This window comes from Emys orbicularis, chromosome 11, assembly GCF_028017835.1.
Source record: "Emys orbicularis isolate rEmyOrb1 chromosome 11, rEmyOrb1.hap1, whole genome shotgun sequence".
Taxonomy (NCBI): Eukaryota; Metazoa; Chordata; order Testudines; family Emydidae; genus Emys; species Emys orbicularis.
This window is the reverse complement of record NC_088693.1, coordinates 70,529,431-70,541,829: the sequence shown is the minus strand read 5'-3', so window position 1 is coordinate 70,541,829 and position 12,399 is coordinate 70,529,431. Positions and strand designations below refer to the sequence as shown.

The window sequence follows — 12,399 nt, the reverse complement described above, 5'->3', positions numbered from 1 at the left end:
GCCCTAACAATCAGGCTATCAAGCACAACTCTTTTTCTTTTTTTTTTTCCATGTAAAAATGTCTCATTTTCATTCTGCACTGGAACAGAAACAATTTTCAAAACCTTGAAATTTTTGTGTGTGTGATATGGAATTGTTGTTTTCCGGCCAGCCCTAGAAATAAACATTCTTTTGAAAGTACTGTTAGCTTGGGTTTAGGCATTCCAGCTGCACGAAAAAAAACAACAACAGTAGAAAGTAGTCGTTAAGTGGATTTCTAAACGTATGCTTGCCCTTTCTCACTGTTGATGGTTCCAAGAGGAAGTGATGCAATTTTAGACATGCAATACTTCAGTGGAAATAATCCATCAATTCTGGAAAATGTCAAGTTTGTTATTTGACTAGAACTGTTTTAATGGAGGAAATGGAAATCTTCACTCATTTTGGAAGGCATGAGCTAAAATGTTGAGTTATAATACTGAAGATTTATTTAAAATAAAGAGACTGGATGATAAATGACTATATGTGAACTCTGCCAAAATTTCATGTGTGCAGACAGGCAAATATCTGCATCTCTATTTACCCATATGTATAATTAGGGAGATGAAGTGTGAAGAGAGATCAAATAGCATATGGAGTAAATAACTTGGATGAATGGCTAAAGGTATAAAATTATACAACAATAAGGCCACATGGTCTTACGTTTCAAATATTCTGGTTTCTACATTTTCACGTTATATTTTGGCCACCCTGAAACTTGCGCACATACTGCCGGGATAAATTTAGAAGGCACTCTTGAAAATGTGGTCTTTATTATTTTGTAGCAGAATGGCAGACTTTTATCTTTATTGAATTGGAGCTGAATGGCAGATTTGGGGACGCAGGGCTCTTCTGCTGAGTCATCTTGTTATCAGACTTGTTTTTGAGACCTACAATGTAACCATTGCTGAGTCATACTAACAGGTAGATTCTGTTAGCTCCAATCAGGGTATAAGAGGGGTTGGGTTCTCTTTCTCAGGAGCCGAGGGAATCAAGGCCTGGGACTGAGGTCATGCATTGAAAAACCTTATGTTTGGCCAAGCTTGGGGAAGAAAACTTAGGCTGAAGTCTAAGTTGTTAAGTTACCGAGAAAGCCAAAGCTCCTTAAAGGGTTCATACAGTATATGTATATAATCTCTTCAGAGAAGTGCAGGAACTCTGCTTGCTTGCATCTATTGCTTGGGGGGTTAGACTAGATGACCTTTGCGGTCCCTTCTAACCCTATGGTTGTATGATATAGCACCTTTTATCCAGAGATCCCCAAATCCTCAGCAAGCTCTACACAACTAACAAACCTTTTGTCATCTAGCACTTTATGGTCACCTCAGGGATAGCTTGTGTTCCGAAGCACAGAGGAGCTCATGGACTGCTCTTCCCATACACCCTTGAGTATAGAGCCAGGGAGACCAGTGAATGGGAGTTTGCAGAGGGATTGTGCTTTCCCTGGGGTGGATGGTCACCTCCCTGCCCTCTACTCAGGACTGGGGCTAACTGCTACAATTTAGTCTTCTGTTAATTTAGTCTAATTATAGGATATGCACATACACATCAGCACACCCCACAGATTAGACTTTGTTGCCTGATATACAAGGGTTTTTCCATATTTCTTTCATTTAGGGGTCTGTTCTGCCATTGCTATATTTATGTGACTTCCATTAGTTGTTCAATCACATGCTGCGACGGGTCACTTCTCCCTTAATGCTTACACTAATTGCTAACGTTAATGCGAAGAGGAACTGCATGTGAACACTGAAGGGGGACTAGTCCCTTATGGGTGTTTTCGCTTTCTGAGGTAAATCAGTTGTACTAGGACTGATAGTCAGTTCAGTCTTTCTGATGCCCAGGGAAAGGTTACAGGAAAACATGTTCCATATCTGTTACCTGACATAGTGGATAATGCTCTGCAGTTCGCCATGTGGAGAACAAGGTGTGTGTGTGTGTGTGTGGGGGGGGGGGGTTTCCAAAAGCACCAGGCCGTGGTATAACTCTGTTTCCTTTGAAGTCAATAGTGAACTCCCTTTTACATCAATGGGAACAGAATTAGGCTAATGCCGAGTGCTTCTGAACATCCCCCGCTAAACATGGTATGTTGTGTATGGACACACTCACTTAAGTTGTATACAACACCCTGTTCTTTTGAGGGGTATTCTCTGGGATCCCGCTAGAGCCTTTTCCTCTAGCAAAGGCGACTCCCTCCAGATCCCCATCCCCTCAATATTGTTTCAGCAATGGGGTTGTTAGAGAGGTATGAGGCACCTATCTTTCTTCCTCAGGTGGCTCCGATGCTTAATTTGGGACCTGTACCTGTTGCAGCACTTTGCACTGCTAACTAGGCTATGGGCCCACTTTTATTCTCAATAACATTTACCTTTTTCTTCCTTTTGGCACCCCTGTTCCTCTTTTCTTAGCTTCAAAATGGGGAAATATAGCAAACTGAAAACATGGTAGTGAGTGAACCTACTTTCTACCAGCTCTTGAATAAAGCAGATACTTTAATGATCTCTGCTTTCTAATGAACAGCAATGAACTGTGAATGAACAGAGGAGTATAGCATGGAGCAGCAGAATTCCACATATATGCTAATATGACATGATCCAACACACTGCTTTTGTGCTAATTTAAAAAAAAATCAGACACCCATAATCCATTGGTATCTAATTTAAATTGTTGGCAGATACAGAGCAGACTGTATGTCCCCCTGAAAGTGCTTTATTTGAATTATCCATGGGTAGTTTGAATCCATGGATAATTAAATGCACTGTACATAATTAATTTATAATTGAAATTTTATTAGCATTGCTGCGTTCAACAATTTGTTGAAGTCACCAGCAGATGGCTCCTTAACCCTTCTAATACTGCATTATGTTAGCAACATTTGATTAAAAATTGATCTTCACTGTAGTTTCAGCTATTAATCTGATGTACATTTATGACAAAAATGTTCTTTTGCTGTAACTCTTGCTCCTTCTGTCCATCTCCATTAATCGAAAATGCATACAAGCTGCATGTGCTGATCCGACTTTGTGTTTTTCATGGCAAATTCTCTTAGGCTTGGTCTACACTTACCCCCCAATTCGAACTAAGGTACGCAACTTCAGCTACGTGAATAACGTAGCTGAAGTTCGAAGTACCTTAGTTCGAACTTACCTCGGTCCACACGCGGCAGGCAGGCTCCCCCGTCGACGCCGCGGTTCCCCCGTCGACGCCGCGGTACTCCTCTCGTCTAGCTGGAGTACCGCAGTCGACGGCGATCACTTCCTGGTTCGATATATCGCGTCCAGACCAGACGCGATAAATCGAACCCGGAACTTCGATTCCCAGCCGCCGAACTAGCGGCTGGGTGTAGACAAGGCCTTACATGTGTCCAATAAGGACTAGGTTATCCTGCATTTCTGAATTAAAGCAGAACAGAAAGTAACTACTAAGTGGATTTTGTTGGGTATAATGGGTGAAAACCACCGTGGTTCTGCTGCTCCACGGTTCTGTTGTCAAAATTTTGTCTTAGAGCTATTATTTCAGTTACTCTCCAGACTGCTTTGGTTCATGTTTGGAAGGAACGATATAACTGCAACTGTAAGAAACTTATGCTAAAATTTTCAAACTTGGGTGCCTATAAATTAAGCACTTAATGCCACACATGGGCTCCCAAATAAACGGCCTGATTTTCAGAGTTGCTGAGTATGTACAGCTCCTCCAAGCTCAAAGATTCCAGCCTTAATTTAAAATGAAAGAATAAAGTCAAGTTTCTGCAGAAATTGATGGGTTACTGAAAATCGGCTCAGTCCAGCCCCATATATTGACAGCACAAGCCTAGATAAAGCACTTGTGAGATCAAACTGATGAAAATCAGAAATGAATATTTGGTCCCATATGTGTGAGGTTGACTAGAACAAGTAACAAGTAGAACAAGACGTCAGTAAGAATGTGGAAAACATAAAATCGAGTTCCTTTAACAGATATTGGTTTTATAGATAATATATTTTGGCTTGCTATAGAGACAGTGTAATAATAAAATCCTCTAACAGATTGACTTTTATTACATTTTAACTTTAGGAGATAAAACAAGATAAATCTGCTCCTTTCCTTTGAAATGATATTATACGTTTATTTTATTTGATATTTGGCAATATTCATCCTTTCATGAATATAACCTTCTCACAGGTTTTCCTTTTAGGCAGATTTCATTGCACCATGCATAAGAGATTACACCTTCTGACCGTTGGAATAAAAGTCTGATCAGTATTTCAATCACAGTAGGGAAATATTTCACAGCAGCGAAATGTTTAATAAAATGGGCTTTCTACCAACATTTTAGGGTAACTTCTTATTGATCTTTTTCAGATTTCAGAAAGACACAACACAAATGGTCTGAAAGGACTGATTTATCTTTGTCTCTGGCTTTGGTAAATTCCATAACCAATACCTTTGTTACTCTATCTTCCAATAGTGATGCTGTTTGAAATAGAATGCAGTATGTTTCAACAAAAGGAGCAGTATTGTGTCCCTATGTGGCTTTGTGTTTGAACTAAGTTGCTTTTACTTACACACACACACACACACACACACACACACACACACACACACACACACACACACACACAGAGCCATTATTTTCTCCTGGCCACTTCTTTTCCAACCCTTTAGTCTGATCAATACTGTACCAGTAGCCCTTTCCCATCTGTGGTCCTTGTCCGATGCCTTTTCTGTGTGTTGCTGCTGCCCTGGGAAAGATGTTAGGTGACGTGTGTCTGTACTTGTGATTAATCTGATTGCTGCCCTCTTCAGTGTTGTTGCAATGCCAGTTATATTTTTTGCCTCAGAGTTGTGGCTTACAAACTACCTACAGTTTTATACCTCCATGCCTGAGAGATTTATGTCTTATAGCTTTTTCCCTTGCTCGTCTCTGGATTTGCTGCCAGCATTTCTAGGCTGCCTCCACTAACCTTTTATTTTGTCAGATAAATCAGACTATTATTTCTCCCATGGAAAACGTTGTATAAGGTACAGTTTGCTGAAGCGCTACTCATATATTTAAAAAGCATCAGTGGAAGCAACTGAGGCCCAGCTCAACTGGCATAAACTGACAGAGTTCCATTTACAGAGTTAGGCACAGTGTATGGAAAATAGTTATATGCAAAATACTCCAATGTATGTTGGTTTCTATGTGAAGCAGTGGCGCCGGAACCTGTGTGTGTGTGTGTGGCAGTGGGACATGGCTAGTCCGCTTTTTGCTGGGGCAGACCCCAGCCCCTTCCCCTCCTCTTCCCTCTGAGGCCCCACCCCCTGGCCAGGCCAGCATGGAGCCTGGCCGGGGAGGGGAACACGGGCAGTTGTGGGAGCCATACTCGCAGACCCTCCATCTGCCCGTGGTGCGGGAGGAGGGGGGGGGGGGCTGAGAGCAGCCCCTGGCCGTCTGTGACTCCGCACCGGCTCACCACAGCTGCCCACGCGGCTCTATCCCCAACCCGGCTCCAGATGGGGAGGAGGGCCTCAGAGCCGCAGCCTGGCCATGGTAAGAGCCGTGTGGGCAGCTGTGAGGCCTCCGGGGGGTGGGACCCCTGGTTCCCCACTTATGGGAAGGATCCAGCACCCTTGACGTGAAGAATCAGATTCATTTCAGGCACTACTGGGACAATATCAGATGGAGACCCTTCCTCTATACTCTGAAACAGATCACTGTGCTATATGACTTCTTTGTGAGAACACGCGTGCTTATTTTTTTGACACTCACAGCTTCCTTTAGTAATTTTGCTGTTAAATATTAATCACTCATATGTTTTTCAGGAAAGACAGAGTGAAATTTCAGTGTTTTCCCACTAAGGTAAATTAGGTCATTTCCTCTAAATTACATTAAAAGTGACAGTTTTTAATAACTTGAGTCCCTTTTTTGTCAGAGCTGGTTTGTATCTTGCAACAGAGCCCTCCCAAAAATAATTATATGAAAAAAGGATTTGGATTTTTGCATCTGAAACAAATTAAAGTCTCATTTTTTCCAACGTTGTTCTCTTGCTTAAGGTGTCTCCCGTGAAATGACTGCCATCAGTTCAATTATGGATAGAAAGTTTCCTAATGGTCATTTAATGCTCTCTAGAGTTTAATTTAGTTACCAAAACTCTTTTGTTTGTTGAAGTGATTGGTAATCAAGAGTTCTAGGTTACTTCACCTTCATCATTAGGCACCATAAATCCATATTTAGTAAATCTCATGGTTTAGTAATGGTTACATGGATCATAGAATAACATGAGAAATAACTATTGCAATGTTTCCTGTAATTTACTTACAATTATAAGTACACAATCTTTATTTTGTTCGGCTCACTATAAATAAGTATCTTTGTCAATACAAACGCCTTCTATGCCAGTCTGACTAGGGTAACAGTTGCTGTTGCGTGCAAAATTTATAATTGAAACTATCTGTTATTGAGACCTGTGAATCTACACACAAGGAAAAATGTAACGAGGTGAACTATTATGTGTCAGACAGTGAAATTCAGAGAGCTGTGAATATAAATGCCACATGTATGCTGCAATATACAGAAGTCTTTTATGTCAAGAATTATACTGTGCATATACTCTTGCAGCGATCAGATACGTTACCTGTGCATATACGTGCAGTGATCAGATACTAGTCTATCATGGAGAGGAAGAAACCTTTGGTGGGAACAAATAAGCTTCCCTCCTCATGTGTTGTGAATGTGTGCGGCGAACAGAGGACAGGCAAACAGAGGGAGTTTGCCTGGGAGTTCACTTGGGGGAAGTTCCCACAGAGTGTTTTTGCCTTTCAGGCTTCTGTGAGCAGTAAATGCAACAGCTGAAGAGGCTCTTAGAAGGAAGACAATATGGATAGTGAGCGATCAGCTGTTGTGACCTGCACGGGATGTGCCATGTTTGTCTTTCTCCCAGAGAACAGAAGCGACTTCGTCTCTACGAAGTGCAAACTGGTCTCCATATTGGAAGACAAGGTTAAAGGACTAGAGACCCAAGTATCAATCCTGTGTTGCATCAGAGAAAATAAAGATTTTTCTGGATAGAAGTCAGCGTTTGGTACTGCAGGCACAGCATGCTGAAGAATCAGAGAGGGCAGTGCTGAACGGGGAAGAAAATTGGCAGTATGTGACCTCCAGAAGAAGAAAGAGGAGAACCCATGTACCCCCAATGCAGATAGAGGTAAGAAACTGTTTTCAGGCTCTCTGCACAGGTATTATGTCAGAGAATGGTTTGGAAGAGTCATCTGAGGGAAGAGATCAGAAGGAGACCCCATCGACCGGAAGGTATGGGATGCATTGTCCTAGGGATGGGGGTTCCATGACCACCACTCCCAAGAGGAGGAGAAGGATTGCTAGGAAGAGATGGAATCCACCTACCGAAGAGAGGAAAGAGCATCTTCGCAGGCAGGCTTGCTAACCTAGTGAGGAGGGCTTTAAACTAGGTTCGCTGTGGGATGGTGACATAAGCCCTGAGGTAAGTGGGGAAGTGGGATACTGGGAGGAAACACAAGGAGGAGGGTGCAACAGGGAAGGCCTCCTGATCCATACTGAGAAAGTAGGGCAATCAGCTAGTTATCTTAGGTGCATGTGCACAAATGCAAGAAGCCTGGGAAACAAGCAGGAAGAATTGGAAGTCCTGGCAGTCAAGGAACTATGATGTGATTGAAATAACAGAGACTTGATGGGGTAACTCACATGACTGGAGCACTTTCATGGATGGGTATAAACTGTTCAGGAAGGACAGGCAGGGGAGAAAAGGTGGAGGAGTTGCACTGTATATAAGAGAGCAATATGATTGCTTAGAGCTCCAGTATGAAACTGGAGAAAAGCCTGTTGAGAGTCTTTGGGTTAAGTTTAGAGGTGAGAGCAACAAGGGTGATGTGGTGGGCATCTGCTTTAGACACCAGACCAGGAGAATGAGCTAGACAAGGCTTTCTTCGGACAACTAACAGAAGTTTCCAGATCACAGGCCCTGGTTCTTATGGGGGACTTCAATCCTCCTGACATCTGCTGGGAGAGCAATACAGCAGTGCACAGACAATCCAGGAAGTTTTTGGAGTGTGTTGGGGACAACTTCCTGGTGCAAGTGCTGGAGGAACCAACTAGGGGTGTGCTCCTCTTGACCTGCTGCTCACAAACAGGGAAGAATTGGCAGGGGAAGTAGAAGTGGGTGGCAACCTGGGCAGCAGTGACCACGAGATGGTTGAATTCAGGATCCTGACAAAAGGAAGAAAGGAGAGCAGCAGAATACGGACCCTAGTCTTCAGAAAAGCAGACTTTGACTTTTAGGGTACTGATGGGCAGGATTCCCTGGGAGGCTAATATGAGGGGGGAAGGAGTCCAGGAGAGCTGGCTGTATTTTAAAGAAGCCTTATTGAGGGTGCAGGAACAAACCATCCCGGTGTGCAGAAAGAATAGCAAATATGGCAGGCAACCAGCTTGGTTTAACGGAGAAATCTTTGGTGAGCTTAAACACAAAAAGGAAGCTTACAAGAAGTGGAAACTTGGACAGATGACTAGGGAGGAGTATAAATATATTGCTCGAGTATGCAGGGTTGTAATCAGGAATGCCAAAGCACAATGGGAGTTGCAGCTAGCAAGGGATGCAAAGGGTAACAAGAAGGGTTTCTAGAGGTATGTTAGCAACAAGAAGAAGGTCAGGGAAAGTGTGGGACCCTTACTGAATGGGGAAGGCAACCTAGTGACAGATGATGTGGAAAAAGCTGAAGTACTCAATGCTCTTTTTGCCTCGGTCTTCACAGACAAGGTCAACTCCCAGATGGTTGCACTGGGCAGCACAATATGGGGAAGAGGTGAGCAGCCCTCATTAGTGAAAGAGCAGGTTAAGGACTGTTTAGAAAAGCTGGACATGCACAAGTCCATGGGGCCGAATCTAATGCATCCAAGGGTGCTGAAGGTGTTGGCTGATGTGATTGCAGAGTCATTGGCCATTATCTTTGAAAACTCATGGCGATCGGGGGAGGTCCCGGATGATTGGAAAAAGGCAAATATAGTGTTCATCATTTAAAAAAAAAAAAAAAGGGAAGAAGGAGAATCCAGGGAACTACAGCCTCACCTCAGTCCCTGGAAAAATCATGGAGCAGGTCCTCAAGGAATCCATTTTGAAGCACTTGGAGGTGAGGAAGGTGATCAGAAACAGTCAACATGGATTCACCAAGGGCAAGTCATGCCTGACCAACCTGATTGCCTTCTATGATGAGATAACTGGCTCTGTGGATATGGGGAAAGCGGTGGACGTGATATACCTTGACTTCAGCCAAGCTTTCGATACAGTCTCCCACAGTATTCTTGCCAGCAAGTTAAAGAAGTATGGATTGGATGAATGGACTATATGGTGGATAGAAAACTGGCAAGATCGTCGGGTTCAACGGGTAGTGATCAACATCTCGATGTCTAATTGGCAGCCGATATCAAGTGGAGTGCCCCAGGGGTCGGTCCTGGGGCTGGTTTTGTTCAACATCTTCATTAATGATCTGGATGATGGGATGGATTGCACCTGCAGCAAGTTCGGATGACACTAAGCTGGGGGGAGAGGTAGATACACTGGAAGGTAGGGATAGGGGTCTAGAATGACCTAGACAAATTGGAGGATTGGGCTAAAAGAAATCTGATGAGGTTGAACAAGGAGAAGTGCAGAGTCCTGCACTGAGGATGGAAGAATCCCATGCACTGCTACAGGCTGGGGACCGACTGGCTAAGCGGCAGTTCTGCAGAAAAGGACCTAGGGGTTACAGTGGATGAGAAGCTGGATATGAGTCAACAGTGTGCCCTTGTTGCCAAGAAGGCTAATGGCATATTGGGCTGCATTGGTAGGAGCATTGACAGCAGATCGAGGGAAGTGATTATTCCCCTCTATTCGGCACTGGTGAGGCCACATCTGGAGTATTGAGTCCAGTTTTGGGCCCCAGAAAGGATGTGGACAAATTGGAGAGAGTCCAGCGGAGGGCAATAAAAATGATTAGGGGTCTGGGGCACATGACTTATGAGGAGAGGCTGAGGGAACTGCGTTTATTTAGTCTGCAGAAGAGAAGAGTGAAGGGGGATTTGATAGCAGTCTTCAACTACCTGAAGGGGAGTTCCAAAGAGGATGGATCTAGACTGTTCTCAGTGGTGGCAGATGACAGAACAAGGAGCAATGGTCTGAAGTTGCAGTGGGGGAGGGTTGTATATTAGGAAAAACTATTTCACTAGGAGGGTGGTGAAGCACTGGAATGCGTTACCTAGGGAGGTGGTGGAATCTCCATCCTTAGAGGTTTTTAAGGCCTGGCTTGACAAAGTCCTGGCTGGGATGATTTAATTGGGGTTGGTCCTGCTTTGAGCAGGGGGTTGGACTAGATGACCTCCTGAGGTATCTTCTAACCCTAATCTTTTATGATTCTATGATCGTTTCCTTTCTGGAGAAAAGGATTCTGAATCCATAATCTCTCCTGGGGATTCTGTCACTGGGAAAGGGAGATCTTATTTGTTTTTTGTCTCAATTTTAAAGGATTCCTCCTGGGACTGCAGGCCTACACCCTTTCTCATCAGAAATGTGAAGATCATGGAATAAGGAAGAAATTGGGCCCTGACTATGTCCATAAGTAAGGGTTCTGGATATGTTCATAATTAATATACATGGTTTCATTTCCAAGCCCATCATATATTATCTTACATTTTTGTTCCTGTAATTCTAAGCTAGAATTCCTTTTTTCAAAATGATGACTACAGCTAACCAGACAGCTGTGTAGCAGAGAGCCACTTGTAGTGACTCCTGTGCAAGAAATATACACCCAACAATAGCTAGCATTATTTGACTACATGTTGCATCTCAAATAAATATTCCTGATTGAAGGAAGCAGAAACACAGAACAAAATTTTGTTTTATATAATGCTTTCCATACTCAAGGTAATTCAAAGATCATTCAAGTGGTGACATGGAAAAACCTTCTTACATCAAGTGATTTCCCTTGGGGCATTAAATCCTCCACAGTGGTGAACATATTGGTTGTCAGAACATTGTTTTAAGGAAATTTGAAAGCCATAAGGGAGTTTCAAATCTGGGATGTGACTTGTTTTGACCTTGGACAGTTGTGCCACCTTTTTGGTGTACTCTGACTCTGGTTCTTGGCTTTATTTTAAACCCAGAGCAACTGGCTTGTTGAAGATCTACTCTTTGAAGTTGAGAAAATGGGCATAAGGTGATTTATCATCCACAAGGGGAAGTGGAATGAAATGTGGACACTCTTACCTATTATAGATTCATGGATTTTAAGGCCAGAAGGGACCACTGGATCTCCTAGTTGGACCTAATATAAAATGCAAGCCATCTAATTTCACCCAGTTGCCCCTGGATTGAGCCCAGTATTTGAAAAGTGGAACTTATTTAAAAGAAAGTAGGATATGATTCCACAGGAGTTTTAAGAGAAGAAATAAAAAAGCACACAACAGACTAGTGAGAATCAGCTGTCAAAAAATACAGTACCTTGAACACCATGTGGAGCATCATTTGCAGACCACTCTTGCCTGGGTATTTCCCAGCAATGTTAGAGGCAGACAAGTTGAAGAGATTGGCTCCTGTTTCTGTGCAGAGGGCATGCACCAGCATTTTCTTTCCTACTCCTGTGGGCCCAGCTAGCAACAGGGCTTTCACCAAAGGAGCCTTCTCATGTACTGCTTGAGAACCTATAAAAAGTAATAAGGCACTATTATTGCTTTCATTTAAGTCTGCCATAAATGTAATGGTGAATGATTCTTCAGTTTTTCTTCCTGATAAATATTTCATAATGTGAACTCTTCATCTCACTAACGTAGAGCAAATGGTGTAGAATTCACTTTACAGCTGTAGAATATGTTAGCCTTTGTTCGTGGCAGGAAAACCAATAGTACTGAACTTCTTTTAATTGTGACTTTCAGCAAAATTCTTCTCAGGTCCAGGGCCACCGTTTCACTTTGCTTAATATTGGATATGGGCATTGAAATGAAATGAAATGAAAATGAGACACATTGTTACATGCAGAAGACAAGCCTGACACTATGCACAGTACACATCTGCCTTCAATTACACCTAACTGTTAACTGACTGCCTGTTGGCTGTCAGGCAGATGTATGGTTGTAGGTATACCTGTGGTCTAATTTAAAAGAGGAGACAAACATTCTACCTCAGAGCTGTTCCCCACTTCATAATTGGAAAGGGGAGGAAATTCCTGTCATATGTTAAAATAGCAGAATCTGTTATCTGCGCCAAAAATGACACTTTCCAACTTCCATAAGAAAACAAACTAATTGGAGTATTTTCCTGATGAGCGTTCTTCTGTAATTTAAAACCAGATGTCACCCGTCTTTCTTTTGCCCCTTTCTTCTCTCGCTACCCTTTTTTTTGAAAATTTTCTCTTTAT

General features: G+C 42.8%; 1 protein-coding gene across 1 annotated transcript in view; it reads right to left on the bottom strand.

The window, feature by feature from the left end:
* Nucleotides 1-12,399, bottom strand: part of IQCA1 (IQ motif containing with AAA domain 1) — a 157,739-nt gene that overhangs the window by 13,610 nt on the left and 131,730 nt on the right. The window contains exon 15 of the mRNA XM_065413010.1: nt 11,487-11,686. Coding sequence (XP_065269082.1) covers nt 11,487-11,686 — 200 coding nt within the window. The remainder of the gene's footprint in view (nt 1-11,486; nt 11,687-12,399) is intronic.